Source organism: Terrapene carolina, unplaced genomic scaffold (genome assembly GCF_002925995.2).
Source record: "Terrapene carolina triunguis isolate 2854851 unplaced genomic scaffold, T_m_triunguis-2.0 Scaffold62, whole genome shotgun sequence".
NCBI classification, from domain to species: domain Eukaryota; kingdom Metazoa; phylum Chordata; order Testudines; family Emydidae; genus Terrapene; species Terrapene triunguis.
This window is the reverse complement of record NW_020664413.1, coordinates 56,012,192-56,030,516: the sequence shown is the minus strand read 5'-3', so window position 1 is coordinate 56,030,516 and position 18,325 is coordinate 56,012,192. Positions and strand designations below refer to the sequence as shown.

General features: G+C 37.5%; 1 protein-coding gene across 1 annotated transcript in view; it reads left to right on the top strand.

Annotated features, from left to right (window-relative positions):
• FAM126B (family with sequence similarity 126 member B) overlaps window positions 1-18,325 on the top strand; it is a 94,646-nt gene that overhangs the window by 40,566 nt on the left and 35,755 nt on the right. Inside the window, exons 3-6 of the mRNA XM_026647672.1 lie at window positions 3,909-3,987; window positions 5,051-5,152; window positions 12,049-12,228; window positions 16,777-16,857. Of these exons, the coding sequence (XP_026503457.1) occupies window positions 3,937-3,987; window positions 5,051-5,152; window positions 12,049-12,228; window positions 16,777-16,857 (414 nt within the window). The 5' untranslated portion in view covers window positions 3,909-3,936. The remainder of the gene's footprint in view (window positions 1-3,908; window positions 3,988-5,050; window positions 5,153-12,048; window positions 12,229-16,776; window positions 16,858-18,325) is intronic.

Genomic DNA, 18,325 nt, shown 5'->3' with positions numbered 1-18,325 from the left:
TTTTTTTTTATAAGAGTGTAAGTATTTTAAACATGGTGACCTGAATAAATTCAGCATTCTCCCTGTCTACATTTTCTCAATAATTTTAGTTAGAAAAGAGATTCTTCATAATTTCCTGCCCTAAACTCTTTCATTGTGTTGCTATGAACTGATAAACAACCATCTCTTTTTATCTCCCACGTAGCTGGTTTTCTGTGTAGGTGTAGTAATTTATCTGCCCAGATTATCAGAGCATTTCCCTGCCTTCCTATATAAATCTTGGCTGCCTTGCAGGGATGTTGGGTCTGAATTAGTTATTAGTAAAATACGCTGAGATTGTCAGATAAAAGACACTGTAGCCATGCTAAATATCAATAATAATATTTGTAGTAGCTGCCTTGAGCAGCCCTGATGCCTTAGAGTATTTTTTAACAGAGAGCTGTATAATAAAAATTAATTGAATTGCTCATCAGGTTGGTTTTCAGATTGAAATTTCTATGGTAGCATGTTAATTTGGTTTAATGCATCTGTTGGAAGCTCTGTTTAGGGACGCTTCCAATTTGTAAAAATCCCTGCTAGCATCTTGTGCATGTTTTGTGAGTATTTTACTAACAAAATTGATCAAAGTCCCTACATCATCCCATTGTGCTCCATTAAAATATCAATATCATTTTTTTAAAAAGCTTCTAAAAAGTGCCTGTTGACAGCACTGGAAACTGATAGAATTTTGTTTTGTTTTATTTATTTATTTTCATACATCTAGTACAGCTTAGCCAGGAGTGAAGTCAGTGTTTCAGTCAATGTAACTCAACGTTAGTGTGGATTGACTGCTCTAAACATGAGGGTAGTTGGGTCTCCATGTCAATGCAATCCTTGACCTATTTATTGAGACTGTCAACAAGGGTCCAACTTATGGTGGTGGTTTCTGTGATATAGACATTTCCTAGAGACTGGGTTCAAAACACCCATTTATTTCACTTATACTACTAAACTATTTTGAGGCAGTAATTACTTTGGATCGCTACCAACCTATATTGAATTCAAACTGGAGATTCCTGCTGCCCTGATCCTGACACAATGTACTGTAATTGGTTCTTTCTAAAAGTAAAATAAACACCAAAATCCTATACTTAAATGTTCCATATTCACTAGATTTAATGAATTATTCCTTAAAGGGCCAATTTCTATCAATATTTGGTGTTTTTCCTAAAAGTCCAGTTCCTGGAGTCATTTCATTACAGGAGAATCTCAGTTTGCAATCTTATGGTTGCAGAGCAAAGCTTGAAAACCTGAATTCTAAATGCTGAAAAATCAGAAGGCAAATAAACAGAACCCCAAATGTATTATTGTATTGTTAAATCCCATGATTTGTTTTGAGACAAACTCATTTGGTGGTTGGGGCTTGTGGGGAAAGAGGAGGCAGGAAGAAAGGGGTTAATATTAAATCCTCGACTCCTTCACTTACAAATTTAAAAACAATGTTAACTGTTGTTAAATATTGGAGAGTCATGTAGTATTTTGGTTCTTTAAAGGTAGCCAAGTGGCAGAGGGAGTTCAAATCAGCTAGCAGATCCTACTCTCGGAACTGTGTGAATATGTTACCCATGATATTTGGTGCTAATGGCATAGCCATTTTGACTTGTATTTTGTAAGAAATAGAAACGTCAACTTGCTAAATGGAGAAGGGCAAAACAGTGGAATAGGGGAAGAGAGGTTGGATTACATAATTGTACTGGTGTTGATTTAAATTTTTTAAGTAATAATAGAAACATTAATTGTCTGAGCCTGTGCCAGATATCCCTGGTGAAAATATATTTTGAAATACCTGTAAATAAATATGTAAATAGGGTATTTAAAATTTAAATAAAAAGGGAAGGGGAAAAAAAGTCAAGTCTCAACACTAATATTTGGAATAGTTTATTGTTTATTAGGGCCTTTTCCAAATGACATGGCAAAGTATATTTTAAATCTAATTTAATTAGATTAATTTTAGTTGTTTACTCCCATTTATTAATATACTCAAGTCAAGCATTTTTCCTTTAACCTCCTGTTCTGTGCAAATCTAAACTGGACTACGAAGAACTCTCAGGAGTTTATACATACTAGCTATTTTGAAAAATGTTATGACTGTCTCTACCTTTTGTTTGACTTCCTGTATCTAATTGTGCCTTTATTCCTTTGCAAGTGAAAAAGAAATAAGTTATCGAGTGAGATTTGCAAAAGTTTTGTTAGCCATGAATTTTTGTTGTTCATCCTTGCTTTAATGATGATTTCCCTTTGAAGCTATGATAGCATGAGCAATATGTTTCCGATAGATTATGATTTATTCAAAAATCTATTCATCAGAGATCTTTGGGATTTTTCCAGCAAGAACTTCCATAATACATTAAAAAAGCACTCCTAAACCATGTCAGTTCATCTGAACTTGAATACATTATTACTGTATATTTTTACTATACAGATTCTCTTATGAAGACTGCAAGCTATTGCTATATAGCCTTGCAGAAATATAGGTGTGCACTGGGCTTTACGCTGGCCAGATTTGCATATGGCTATTTTCCTGTATTTCTTCTTGTGCGAGACATCTCTTCTTGTGGTGAAGGTATTAAAGTAATGGATAGTTTCACAATATTTTGTTCTGTGACGTTCTATTTTCATATCTATTAGTATCTACTATATACATTTTCCTATTGTCTGTTTTATTTCTGTTTAGCAACAACACTTGTCTTCCTGTGAAAAGGCAAATTAGTAATGGTGGTTTTGGACCTGAATGCAAGAATTGCAGCTGACACATCAGAACAATTTCTAAATGTAACAGTAGCTTAGTGAATATGCTTAGCATAGCTCTGATTAAATGTCTGTGTGCTGAGACTATAATAAAAGGAAAGTAATGATAGAAATTGGAGAGGGAAAGAATGTACTAGGTCATTGTGTCCAGCCCTCTGCCAATGAAGGATTGATCTTGGTGCTTATGAAATGTCTTTATTTAATGCACCCTCTCTTGTGTTAAACATTGTATTTAGGTAGTTTAAAGTTCATGTAATGTACTGACTCAGTTCTGGGCCCTTTTAAAAAAAGAAAAAAGGAATCCATTGAATGTGAATATTAGATGCTTAAATACCTCAGAAATCCACACTACATAACAAAACCCTACATTAATTTAAGAAAACAGCTGCAACTTAAATAGAGATAGCTAATAAGATTAGGGTATTTATTTCAAAATAGTATGCAAGTAGCGGACACCATAAAACTCCGTGGTTTTGGCCTGAGACCTGTTTTTGTCTGAGCTCAAGATTCTAGAATAAAACTGCTATATGGTAGGAAAGTAATAATAGTAATTGTGTGGTTTTTAAAAAAACTAATAGTGCTTTGTATGTTTAGCTTTCTGAAAAATACAGCTTACTGCTAAAATAGTGTTGCAGCTTGAAAGAGAAACTTCACAATTCCTCCAGAACAGCTTTAAGAAATAAAATATACTGCCACCATGACTTCCAAGATATTATTTTTTATGAAATTGTGTTTGCTTTGTGCCATATCCAGAGTTGTCATTACAACCTGTCACATGGCTTTGTTCCATGATGCTCTTCAGTTGTTCCAGTTGTCTTTTCTTTGTACTATATTTGGTAAGAGCACAGGGATGGATGGTGTGTTTGTCTTAGATAATGTGCAATTTGGGCCTGGAGCACTGAGTCCTCTCTGACCCACTGAAGTACTATAGCTTTATGTCTAGGAGGATCAAGAGAACAGTTTAAAAAAATCATTAGAAAACGGGACTGATTTTCAGAACTACAACATCTGGTAATGTTTGATGTAAAATAAAACCATCAGATTTGGAACTGTCTTCCCCTTTAGAACAGGGTTATACAGAACTATGCTTTGTTGCCAGAAGTGCATTCTACCTTTTGAGCTTCTCTTTCTTGTTCCTAAAGGTAAGAAAGGAGAATAAGCTGTAAGAAAATGCTGGGATCCGAACGTGGTGTGGTGGAAGAATGGCTATCAGAATTCAAGGTCAGCTGAGTAGGTGTATGACAATTATAATGTTGTTTAATGGCATATAATGTTAAGAATGCTAATGATTAAACGTTTAAAGTGTAAAAGCTTCTTTTGATTTTTAATCTTTTGTATCTGTTCTACTGCACAACGTGTAGATGTTTATAGAAAGGTATTAATATAAAAAGCACAATTTGGAATACAAATATGTATTATAATAGTACAGAGCATATAGCATACTATGCAGATCTCACTTCAAAGCACATAACACGCTGTAAATCAAGCTGATAGAATTTAAAGGGAAACTGTCAACTTGTTCACAAAATTTAAAAACTTAACCAACTTTTTATTAAATCTAAGATTAATAGAAGTGTTTCCACAATTTAAAAAACTCCAGTGAAAATAGTTTTTAAAAAAATATACCCTCCTTTGTAGAATGGATGAACAACTCCATGCTTCAGATGACTAAGGACGTGAAAGTGTCTTGACTGTAAACCAAATCTAAACATCCTTTATTGAGCTGAGAGAAATATAAAATTAAACAGCACATAGAAACAAGTAAATTGAATTTTTAAAATACTTTCACTTTTAATAATCTGAGGCTTTATCATAGGTTTAAAAAAAAGTTTAAATTTATATAAGGTTTCGAAAAGTTCCTGGTTGAACAGGGAGAAAGAGAAGAGGAGAGGATTTAGAGACTAGACTGGGTTTGTGGCAGATAATTTTAATATGGTGCGGCCCAGAGCTGTATAGTGACCTAGTCCTGGAAGTTGCTGAATGTCCTCAACTACCACACAAGTTGATGAATATTCATAGCATTCAGCACCAGGCAAGATTGGGTCCCAGCACTGTAAGGTTTATGGATAGCTTGCTTGCTTGAATCAGTACTGAAAGGACAGAATTCCACCTTTACTAGTGTAGTAAGTTGTGAATTTGTCTTGACTGAAGCTCAGGGATTGTTGTTGTTGTGTTTAATGTTATCAAAACTGGATTTATCATGTTCATAGATATCTATCAATACATGAAAGCTTACACATGAACTACTCATTATAGTAACTGCTGTCTATATCTCTTACTTTAGGCATTACCTGAAAATCAAATCTCCGGTTATGCATCAACGTTGCATCGGAAAAAATCACTGGTGCCAGCTCTTTATAAGGTTATTCAGGACCCAAATAATGAGGTAGGAGACTCCCAGAGAAGGCATTTCCTTTTTCTTTTTCTAAATAAATCATAGTAATTAAGAACTGTCTGTTGCTGTTCTAACCTGGGATTGATGCAGGGAAAATATTCTTTCTCCGTTTTGCCCCTTTTTCTCTCCCTCATTTTTGACTGTTGCTGAATATCTCTCTCTGTTAGAAGGCAAACCAGTTGCTCTCAAAAGAATGTTGAACACTGCTGCTGGGTTTGGCTGGTCATTGTGACATAACAAGTTTTAGGTTGTAACTCAGTCTGAGCTGCTTTTTGGAAGCCAGTTAGCCATAGCTGAGACAAAGTACTCTTTAGACTAATTTGGCTTGAAGAATTTTATTTTATTCACTCATGATTTATTAATTCGGTGGAGAATGGAATAAATGTCCTACTCCAGTATGAAATTATGACTAGGCCTGATTTTTCTTTCATTTACACTCCTGTTATATTTGTGTAATTCCATTGCTTTCCATGGAATTACTCTTGATTTATGTTGGTGTAACTGAGAGCAGAATCAAATTTAAATATGTACAGTGAAAACATAGCTATGAATGTGGCTCATGACTTGGACAATTAACATAGAATTAAGCTTTCCATTCCATAGAATACTGGGGAGAGGATGAGAAGGAACTACTGGAAAGTCTTATGGATGAATCTAAACTCTGAACAAATTACACAAACTTGCCACTTTATGTTGACACTTCTATATAGTAATCATCAAAAGAGTCAGGAAAGATTTGTCATCTTTAGTCTCTTGTGTACTTTTAAATGAAAATGTGAGGAATACACAGGAAAGTAGCTTCTTATCTTCTCAGATACAGTCTCCAAGAGAGCCTGTGCTGTTTACTGGATTGAATTTGAAGAAGTTCAGGTAATCCTTTCCTAACAAGCAGCTTGATTTTAAAATGCTGCTTTGCTTTTCTGGTAGGACTAAAAGCTTGTATACCGACCTCTCTTTTTTCCTCTCAGACTGGGAGGGTTGGAATTCATCTTGAAACTGCTGTAAATTGTAACAGTACTATTGCCTCTGCTGTCCCTCTCTGTCTTGCCATCTATACCTCTGAATGTTTCAAAGGTTTTCCCTTACACAGAAAAAAAGCATCTGATTGCACCTCCATAGGTTACAAAGTTACAAAGAACCAAAACTTCAAAAGGAGAATCCATTTTAAGGGTCTGACTCTATTGTTGTATTATTGAAAATTGACTCATATCTAAGTAAATTAGGGCTGTCAAGCGATTAAAAATATTAATTGCAATTAATAATAGAATACCATTTATTTAAATATTTTTGGATGTTTTCTACATTTTCAAATATATTAATTTCAATTACAACACAGAATACAAAGTGTACAGTGCTCACTTTATATTTATTTTGATCACAAATATTTGCACTGTAAAAAAAAATTAAAGAAATACTATTTTTCAATTCACCTAATACAAATACTGTAGTGCAGTCTCTTTATCATGAAAGTACAAAAAAACCCAACAACCCTGCATTCAAAAATAAAACAATGTAAAACTTTGGAGCCTACAAGTCCACTCAGTTCTACTTCTTGTTCAGCCAATTGCTAAGACAAACACGTTTTTTTACATTTGCAGGAGAGAATGCTGCCCGCTTCTTGTTTACAGTGTCACCTGAAAGTGAGAACAGGCGTTCTCATGGCACTGTTGTAGCCAGCGTCGCAAGATATTTATGTGCCAGATGCTCTAAAGATTCATACGTTCCTTCATGCTTCAACTACCATTCCAGAGGACATGCGTCCATGCTGATGACAGGTTCTGCTCAATAACGATCCAAAGCAGCGTGGACCTACACATGTTCATTTTCATCGTCTGAGTCAGATGCCACCTGCAGAAGGTTGATTTTTCTTGTTTGGTGGTTCAGGTTCTGTAGTTTCTGCATCAGAGTGTTGCTCTTTTAAGACTTCTGAAAGTATGCTCCACACCTTGTACCTCTCAGATTTTGGTAGGCACTCCAGATTCTTAAACCTTGGGTCGAGTGCCGTAGCTATCTTTAGAAATCTGATATTGGAACCTTCTTTGTGTTTGTCAAATCTGCAGTGAAAGTGTTCTTAAATCAAAAAACATATGCTGGGTCATCATCTGAGACTACCGTAACACAAAATATATGGCAGAATGTGGGTAAAGCCATGGAGCAGGAGACATACAATTCTCCTCCAAGGAGTTCAGTCACAAATTTAATTGACACTTCTTTTTTTTTTTTAACGAGCATCATCAGCATGGAAGCATGTCCTCTGGAATGGTGGTTGGAGCAGGAAGAGGCATATGAATGTTTAGCATATCTGGCACGTAAATACTTTGCAATGCTGGCTACAAAAGTGCCATGCAAACGCCTGTTCTCACTTTCAGGTGACGTAAATAAGAAGCGGGCAGCATTATCTCCCGTAAATGTAAACAAACTTGTTTCTCTTAGCGATTGGCTGAACAAGAAGTAGGACTGAGTGGACTTGCAGGCTCTAAAGTTTGACATTGTTTTGTTATGGAGTGCAGTTACATTAAAAAAAAATCTACATTTGTAAGTTGCACTTTCACGATAAAGAGATTGCACTACAGTACTTGTATGAGGTGAATTGAAAAATATTATTTCTTTTGTTTGTCATTTTTACAGTGCAAATATTTGTAATCAAAAGTAATATAAAGTGAGCACTGTACACTGACATGTGTCTGACGAAGTGAGTATTCACCCACGAAACCTTATGCTTCAATACGTCTGTTAGTCTATAAGGTGCCACAGGACTCTTTGTTGCTTTTTACAGATCCAGACTAACACGGCTACCCCTCTGATACTGTACACTTTGTATTCTGTGTTGTAATTGAAATCAATATATTTGAAAATGTAGAAAAACATCAAAAAATATTTAATTTCAATTGGTATTCTGCTGTTTAACAGTGTGATTAAAACTGATTAATCGCGATTAATTTTTTTAATTGCAATTAATTTTTTTTTTAGTTAATCGCATGAGTTACCGGCGATTAATCGACAGCCCTAAAATAAATTTTAAAAAAACCTAAATCCACCGCTTTGGCTTCTGGCCAGGTATTTAGGAATTCATGCTAGTGCATATAGCATGCATCTGAGATCAGAATCTGCTCCAAAAATATCAGCTAAAATCTTGACTTTCAAGGTGGCAAGACTTTCCTTAGCATATTTCTTCCAAACTTATTCTACATAAGGGAAATATAACAACATAATAGGCTTTTTTACAATGCTGCACTAATATCTAGTTCTAGGAGGTGGGATCTTCATAGGACTATAGGATTCTATGTTGGCAAGAGGATAACTTTTTTTGCTTGTAGACTTCTATTATTCTACCACATGAGTAGTAAAAATCTGGGTATAAGGAATTAGGGAATGTATTTTCTAATGAAGAGGGGTATATGAATTTTTACCGTAACTCGAGCCTCATCATGGCTGTACCATTGTTTAAAATCTACAGTATTATTAAAGAATAAAGTAGATTTGCAGCATTCAGATACGCTCTCATCATAATTTGCTTTAAAAACAAATCTCTCGAAGACTGCTGGCTCCATAGTAGGTTAACACATACATTACAATAATATTATCCTTCAGAGGTGTGTGTTTTTTCAGCATGATGAACAGCTGCTAATAATGCTTGCTCTCCAGGGACAACAGTTATACTGAGAAATTAATGTCAAGTAAAGTTAGTTTAATTTTGCAAAAGTATTAAATTCCCTTATGGGTCTTAATATAGTGAAAAGATTGAGAAGGGCAGTTTTAAATAAGGTATTTAAATAAAATGAGCAAAGAGTGCTCATAAGTGGCTTATTTAATTGAATAATGTGTAAGTGGGGCACTTGATATTTTCCTTACTTTTTAAAGTACAATTTGTTCATTGACAGTTCACAATTTGTTTTGTTTGGTTCATTGGTATGGGGCAAAGGCAAGGGCAAGTAAATTAACTGAAATCTATATCTACTCCATGCAAAAAGTAACATTAATGCAGTGTTGAAGTTGAAAAATCATGTACTCAAATCAGGACATCCAGAGTTAACGTTGAAAGCTCAATCTTTAATTAAAAAAAAAAAAAAAGCATGTATTCAGTGCTTTCCCGTGTTCAAAGTGCTTTACAGACATTAACTGATTTCTCTTAACTTTCCCCCTTTATGCTTATGCCTTAAAATAAGGTCATTCATTCTATCATGATAAAATACTGGAATTTCTTATGTAACCATATCTTGTATAGTATATGCAGTCATGCATATGCAGCTTTAAGACCTGGCCTTACTGTTAAGATTCAGTGAAATCTACAAAATGAACCAACTTCCTTAAAACTTGGTTTGCATTGTACACCTGGCTGAGATGTAAAAAATCAAACCAAGGTATGAAAACTGCACTGTTATGTAACTTACTGTAGTTAAGTCTCTATACGGAAATTCCATTTTGTATTATGGTATGTATTGTGTTAGCTGACATTTATATAGGTATAAAAGGCCTTTTGTTAAGTCATGAGGAAAAGAAGATGGTTATTGGTTTGGTATAGCCTTAACTGTGCATTTTTTGACTGAGTGCTTGATTTCGCAACCTTTTTTAAATTTGGGTGGCAGTGCAGCACTTTGAACGTGTAATGTGCTATATGTGCTAAGTATTATAGTAAATATGCTAAATAGAATAACCAGATATTCAATCATGTAGAACAAGGCTGTTTTTTCCATCAAGGGGATCTGATGATGGCTTGACTGGCTTGTGATGCCAGGAAAAGCCCAAGTTAAATAGGAGACTCTTGAAGTGCTCTGCTTTCTTGCTTATATTTCTTACATTTATTGTTAAATCCCTATATTTTATTTCAAAATACAAGATTTTTTTCTGCTAACCTTTTCCTGCTGCACAGTCTTCACCACCCTTTGTTTAGTCTCTTGCTTTAGTTACAAAAAGTCTTTTCATTCAGTGTGAGGAAGCGGTCAGCCAGAAACCTTGTTACACAAGGTGCTTGTATCAGATCGTTGTATAATAAGAGTTTTGACTGATTTTCTACATGGATGTGATGTCACAGTTTATGTAATCAACTAATGGTTTAAGAAATGGTACGTTTACCATCCATATTGTACAGTATGCTAAAAATGAAACTATTGATTAACCTCACCTTTTTGTTGAAAAAATGTAGGAGTTACTTTAAGACAATAATGGCCTAGGTTGTATTGAATTAATTTTTAGTGTCACTGAGATTTTTAGTTGAGTAAAGGCCTTTAAATCTGTGCATGTGTATATGAATATATATTTACATAGCAATACAGATGTTTACTTCCATGCAAATTTGTTGTATGTTCAAACTAAGCACTTATAATGAGAGAGAAATAAAATAAGATTTCTGAAGGTGGTAAGACATGGGTTTCTCATGTCATACAAAAAGCGATAATATGATTTGATGTAAAGACTCTTGTATATCTCCCTGTCCTGAAGAAATACAAGTAAGTGATAATGAGAGAGAGTGTTTTTTCTGATTAGAAAAGGGGACTTTTAGTTAGGAGAATCTGGGCTCTGTGCTTAGATTCTTCCAATAACTTCCTGTGTGACCTTGGACTGGTCAAGTAACATGTCGGGGGGGATAGCTCAGTGGTTTGAGCATTGGCCTGCTAAACCCTGCGTTGTGAGTTCAATCCTTGAGGGGGGCCATTTAGGGATCGGGGGCAAAAATCTGTCAGGACAACCTTGGTCCTGCTGTGAAGGCAGGGGATTGGACTCAATGACCTTTCAAGGTCCCTTCCAGTTCTATGAGATAGGTATATCTCCATATTAAAAAAATAAATTAAATCAGTTGTGCCTCAGTTGCCTTCATCTGTTAGAAAACTGAGGCACACAGATGATAGTCACTGGATAGAAAGCTTTCGTCACTTTCAAAACTTTTGAGTGGCTTGTAGATACTGACCTAAGACCTGAACCAAATCCTATTGGGAATCTGGCCATTGACTTTAGTTGGGGTTTAAATGAAGCCTTAGGTTTTTGTTATTTTCTGCTCTGTGAGTTGAGCACATTTCTCAGACGCATCTGATATGTCTGTTCACCAGAAAAGAAAGTTAAGATGTATGTGCTTTCCATGGGTCTCTGCAAGGTGGAGACCTGGGTTCAAATCTTAATTTAGGTTACAAATGAAAAGGAATTATTCACCATTTTGTGCATATCACAAAACTGCCAGTTAGGCACAATTGGCTATTGGAATGCATGTTTTTTGTGGGTCCATACCGAGTTGAATTGATAAGGGCCTTGGGGAAACTTGGCTACTTGTATTGAATCTAGCTCTAGTTAGTGCTAGAAAGCCTTTCCATTTGAAGGGAACCAAATTAAATCAAGACTATCTGTTAAAAAATTAGTTTGCCCACCATTGAGCAAAAATGCCCCCCCGCCCCTTCTTGTTTGTGTGTGTTTTAAAAAAAAAAAAAAACCTTAGGTAAAGGGTTAATTCACTCTCTACCCTTACACTGGATATAGACTTATCTCACTAATAAGTATTTCTTTTTCCACACCTGAGATTTTTCTAAAGCATTGGGGTTGCAAAATGAACATACTGTATGGTCTGCACAGCTCAAATCATCTCACTGGTAAAAGAATTTGGTGCTTATAGAAAGGTGTCATATTGACAGAGTTGGAAGATGAAACTGCCACAGATCAGGTACATTAAGGGCCGAGGTAGTGCGAACTTCATCACAATCCTCATCAATGTACCTCAGCCCCATTCTTGAAGACCATGTTTAGCAGGGAGTGGGTAACTTAGTCTCCATGCCCATTCAATCTGTGGCATCTCTAAGGTTGCCAACAACGATGCCAGTTTTGCCAGTTGTGGTGGTTTTATTTGTGCATTTTTTTAATACACAAGATTAGCGGCAGTTGAGCTGTTTTTTCTCTTTCTATAGCTCCTGGAACCTGTCTGCCACCAGCTCTTTGAACTCTACCGTAGTTCTGAAGTTCGACTCAAGAGGTTCACGCTGCAGTTCCTGCCAGAATTGATCTGGGTTTATCTGCGTCTTACTGCCAGCAGGGACAGACAGAGTAATGGTTGCATTGAAGCACTGCTTCTTGGGATTTACAATTTGGTAAGTGAGATAAGGAGGGATGGGTGTGAAGAGCTTTAAGATAATCAGTGAGCAGTAGAAATAAAGTAAGGCACAGGAATATTAACAGAGCAAAATATGAAAAATGCTAATGAATTAATGCAGTTACATTTAAGTATGTTTATCCTAGAGGAAAGCATAACTTAATGAGTGTTCAGAAAAAGCATGTTTGTAGAAGCATCTTTGGTAGCTTGTAAATCAGATTTACTGCCTCAGCACAGCACTAAACATTATGGTAAACAATTAAATTTTTTAATTAAGATTTTTTTGTTGCCCTGTGTAATGTGCTTGCTAGAAGAATTTAGTAAGTCTGTATAAATATATAAAGAGTTGAAATTTGCTGATAGCCCTATCTGAACAATATGCTTATTCAGTCTTTCCATATTGGGCTTCTCCTATTTAGTTACTCCAAATGACCTTTTAAGGTGAAGTATTGAGGCTAAAGTAACATTCAGTCACAAGTTGTGCATGGGTGGGAAATATCTTTTGGCTGGGACTATAAAAAAAAAAATCATCATCATAATAAATGTTACAGAGAGTCCTGTGGCACCTTTAAGACTAACAGGTGTATTGGAGCATAAGCTTTCGTGGGTGAATGCCCACTTCCTCGGATGCATGTAATGGAAATTTCCAGGGGCAGGTATAAATATGCTGGCAAGAATCAGTCTGGAGATAATGAGGTTAGTTCAATCAGGGAGGGGGAGGTCCTCTGCTAGCAGTTGAAGTGTGAACACCAAGGGAGGAGAAACTGTTTCTGTAGTTGGCTAGCCATTCACAGTCTTTGTTTAATCCTGATCTGATGGTGTCAAATTGCAAATGACACCATCAGATCAGGATTAAACAAAGACTGTGAATGGCTAGCCAACTACAGAAACAGTTTCTCCTCCCTTGGTGTTCACACTTCAACTGCTAGCAGAGGACCTCCCCCTCCCTGATTGAACTAACCTCATTATCTCCAGACTGATTCTTGCCAGCATATTTATACCTGCCCCTGGAAATTTCCATTACATGCATCCGAGGAAGTGGGCATTCACCCACGAAAGCTTATGCTCCAATACATCTGTTAGTCTTAAAGGTACACAGGACTCTGTTGCTTTTTACAGATCCAGACTAACACAGCTACCCCTCTGATAATAAATGTTATTCACTGTAGACTCCTAAATTTGGATGTCAAAAACTTAGGGATGATTTCAGGCTGTCAAAAATAGTATTCTGTCAGGGACATTAAATTATGCATCTCATACAAATTTATATTCTTAATTTTTATGCCAATATGCCATGGCTGGTAAATTTGCAATATTATTAGCATATGCCCTTTCTTATAATGAGAATTTCAATTTTACATGGCTTTAAAACACAAATTGTCCTAAAATATTTTCCTTCTCTGTTCCATTATAACAAGTTTTCTTTTAGCCGTGCGTTAGAGTTAGTATAGAGTGCTTTATGTTCATATGCCTGGGAAGTGAGACATGGAACCAAATTCTGATCTCAGTGACACTTGTAAATCCACATTAACTCCAGTAAAGTCAAGTTACTCTGGATTTATGCTGGTGTAAGCAATATCAGAATCTGGCTACTAGCTTTTGATTTTTATCTGCTGGGCTGAAGTAGGTTGTAAGTATCTGTCATTAGCTTCAGCTTTCATCAAGGCACTTTAGCTGGTCCTTCTGGAACTCGTGTCGGATGATTCACAGTGTATAAGCACAGCAGCTAATGCTGCTACATTCTCTCCAAACTGAAATAGAAGGTAGAGGTTGTAAAATGGGGAGTGACTCAACAACACTTTTCTCTAGCTGAAGACACAAGTATCTTGGCACCCAGCTGCAGATGTCAATAAGAACCTAGAATAATGATTCTTAACCTATTAATCATTGTGGGCTGCAATGAGTTACCTGGGCTGCAGGTTGAGAACCACAAAACCTCCCTGTGATGGGTTGGATCACAGAAAACCCCTTGGGAACTGCCAACTGATGTGCCAAGACTACTTCTGCCCCTGCTCTCCCTGCCAGTTCGGGACCCCGGCACCCTGTCTTGTTGAGCCAGACATGCCCGTCTGTTCCAACACAGACCCAGGGTCTGAATTACTTGCCCCAAAGCTGCAGACTTAACTGAAAGCAGCTAACAAAAGTATTCTTGTCTTTAACACTCAGATGCCCAACACCCAGTGGGGTCTAAACCCAAATAAATCCGTTTTACCCTGTATAAAGCTTATACAGGGTAAACTCATAAATTGTTCGCCCTCTATAACACTGATAGAGAGATATGCACAGCTGTTTGCCCCCCTCCCCTCCCCCAGGTATTAATACATACTCGGGATTAATTAATAAGTAAAAAGTGATTTTAAGTGGTTCCAAGTAGTAAGAGACAGAACAAAGAGAATTACCAAGTAAAATAAAATAAAACACTCAAGTCTATGTCTAATACAGTAAGAAACTGAATACAAATAAAACCTCACCAGTTTCAGTAAGCTTCCTTTTACAGACTAGTCTCTTGCAAGTCTGGGTCCAGCAATCACTCACACCCCCTTTACTGTTCTTTGTTCCAGTTTCTTTCAGGTATCCTGGGGGTTGGAGAGGCTCTCTCTTTAGCCAGCTGAAGACAAAATGGAGGGGTCTCCCAGGGGCTTAAATAGACTTTCTCTTGTGGGTGGAGACCCCCTCTTCTCTTCTATGCAAAGTCCAGCTCCAAGATGGAGTTCTGGAGTCACCTGGGCAAATCACATGTCCATGCATGACTCACAGTGTTTACAGGCAGAAGCTCTTGCCCACATGGTATCTTGAATGTCTCCAGGAAGACTTCTTATGTGGATTGGAGCATTCCAAGACGCATTGTTTCTTAAGTGCTTCCTGATTGGGCACTTAACTTTGTGAATTCCTTTCTCCAGGAACTGACCAAATGCTCTACTAAGGTTATTTAGAAATCAAGCCAGTACACGGCCAGTATTCATAACTTTGAGTACAAAAATGATACATGTATACAAATAGGATTAATAGATTCAGTAGATCATAACCTTTACATAGATATGTTACATGGCATATGTAGCACAGAACATATTCCAGTTATGTCATATATATTCATAAGCATATTTCCATAAAGCCTTATGGAGGGTGCCGTCACACTCCCAAATCCTCCCCCACCACCACTATGCCCAGTGCCCCCAGCCCATAGACCCCTCTACAGAGTGGGGCCAGGAGCGGAGCCCCGGTGGCAGGACTGGGCAGCAGGGACCCTGGACTCAGGTGTGCGGGGCTGGGCGACAGTCCCTACCCTGCTGCCAACCGTGCCCCCTGTCATGCGGGGCAGGCCAGCATCCCCGACCCCAGACTTTGCTGAGTGGGGCCGGGTGGCAGCCCCGACCCCAACCCCGGATCCTGCTGTGTGGGGGCCGGGCAGCAGACCTGACCACGAAGCCGGACCCCATTGTGCAGGGCTGGGTGGCAACCCCCACCCGACCCCACTGCCCACCCTGACCCTTGCTGTGTAGGGCCGGGCAGCAGCCTCGACCTGGGACCCTGCCACAGGGGCTGGGCAGTGACCCCGACCCTGGACCCTCCTGCAAGCCCCTGCCGCTCTTTAGCAAACAGCTGGGTGCTAATTGGGCCGCAGGTTGAGAACCACTGAGCTAAAGGATAATATTTCTGATATCTTCTCTGTGAAAAATTCTCTGATTTAAATTAAAGAAAAATCCTTCCTTATCTTTATTGCTGTTTTGGTTTTTAGAGTGAAAAAGTGCTTGAGAAACTAATTAAATCTAGACAGACAGCAGCTTTATCAGTGCAGCCAACTCTAGTTTCCACACTGTTCCTTGAAGCTAAGTGGAAGTGGTACACTGCCTTCAATTGATTGTCACTGAAACTAGAGTGATTCATACTCAGTGTGTTAGAAATTTTATTGTAGAATGTGAAAAGATGGGGTTTGCTGACTCTGGCATATTTTTATAGGATTGCTTCTAATAAATTATAATTATTATGCTATAACACAAGCACACCATATGCAAATGCATCTTTTATTGACGTGAAAGCTGTATTCAAAATATTCTATATATCCTTTACTGCTTTGCCACAGTACTTGCAGAAATCAGTCCCCTCATTTTCACCTTTTCCCTTTTGATGGGTTTATCAAGAGGCATTACCAATTGCTAGCAAATGACTCATCAGCAGTAATACATATATATTCCTTTGGCCCTTCAGCATCAGTCTTGTTTCACTATGTAATTCTATGCTTTATAAATTAGAGGTAGGACTAGAAAAATCTTTTAATCCTTTCCTAAAGGTCTGAGAAAGTCGTGGTCACAAAAAGAACAAATACTCTTCTATGAATTTTCTTAGGCCCTGATTTTGCAACGCAATCTATTATAGTGGAGGCAGTCCCATTGACTTTTGTGGCACTGTGCACAGGCATAAAGGCCTGTGCAGATTAATCACTTTGCAAGATCGGGGCCTTACTTTATGATTTATGTTTTTAATGTCTGTGTGGTATAATCACAAGAATCCAAAACCAAGTTCCCTCATGTCTCTTTCTCTGCTGTAGGAAATTGCTGACAAAGATGGGAACAACAAAGTTTTATCTTTCACCATCCCTTCATTATCCAAGCCGTCAATATACCATGAGGTAAGCGTGCAACTGTGGTGGTAAGTTGGAATTGGGTCCAATAGGAACTAAAATTGGATCCATTCAGTGCATCTTTCTTCATTGAACTTTCAAGGGTAAATTCTTGCAACACTGTAATTTAATCCAATAGAAGTAATAGAAGATGGGGAAGGTAAGTCTTCAAGGTGAATAATGAAATACTTCCATCTGATATGTTATGTTTTGTTCCGTTTGTTTTCAGTTTTTCATTGATTTACAGATTCCCATCCTTTCACATGTCTACTGCTTGGATGCTGTTAGCATATTTAAAGCATGGTTCTGCCTTATCAAATACTGGAACAAAATGATCCCAAAATTAAACTACATTGTTCTGCTGTACATACTAGTTATCTGTTTAAAAACCCTCCTTTGCCCAACTCAGCTTGTTCCTGTGTTTTAGTGCTACCATAACTTTGTCTCCAACGAGATGGAGATGACCAGCTGTAGTTGATGAGCAGGGAGCACTACACATGTTCCATAAACGCTGCATTGTGGTGGGAGCTTTGGGAATGTGGAGGAAAGTGGAAACTGAAGAACTTTGATCCCAGACTATGACTCATGAGCTGATTTGTAGTAGTCTGCAGCACACGATGTGCATGTATTAGCCCTTGTTTAGCAGTGTTTTCCTTAGAATTAGTTTCAAGTGGATTTTCATTTATTTGGCTCTCTTTTTATATTAAATGTGTCATACTAAGATATTACTAGTGAAATCGTGGTCCCACTGAAGTCAGTAGCAAAACTCCCGGTGACCTGAATACGAATAGGATTCCCCTCTAAGATTTTTTGCCAACAGTGGCTGTTCTTCAGGGTTGGAGGTAAAAACAAACATTTCTTAGTAAATAGCTATGTCAAGGACATAAAGCAGTGGTAAGTTATTTTCTTCCAGTTTTCTCTTTGTGTAAAAATGGACACAGTCCTCTTCTAATTCATAGCTCTTTGCAGTCTAAAATATATCTGAATAACAGTCAAAAGTTTCAGTGATATTACATCTGTCATTGTGTAAATTACTAATGTGTGAGGTGAAAGGCGCAATGTATTACTGCACTGGGCTTCTTCCTCTGAACACTGGGTTTAAATCCTGAGTACACTAATGTAAAAGTGAATTTGTAGTCTCAGTCTAGTCCCTAGCAGATGTGTAGCCACATCACAAAATCACTGTAAAATGAACATAGGTTTTGATTTTCATATGAGACACCCAGGATTTAAATAAAAGATGTTGCAGGTCAGTATTGAGGTGCGTTGTTGCATCTGGAACTATGTAGGGCAGAAGTTCTCAAACTTTTTCTAAACATTGAACCCCTTCTTACTAGAGCAGCAGTTCTCAAACTGTGGGTTAGGACCCCAAAGTGGGTCGCAACCCTGTTTTAATGGGGTTGCCAGGGCTGGCATTAGACTTTCTGGGGCCTGAGGCTGAAGTCTAAGTCAGAGCGCCACTGCCCAAGGCTGAAGC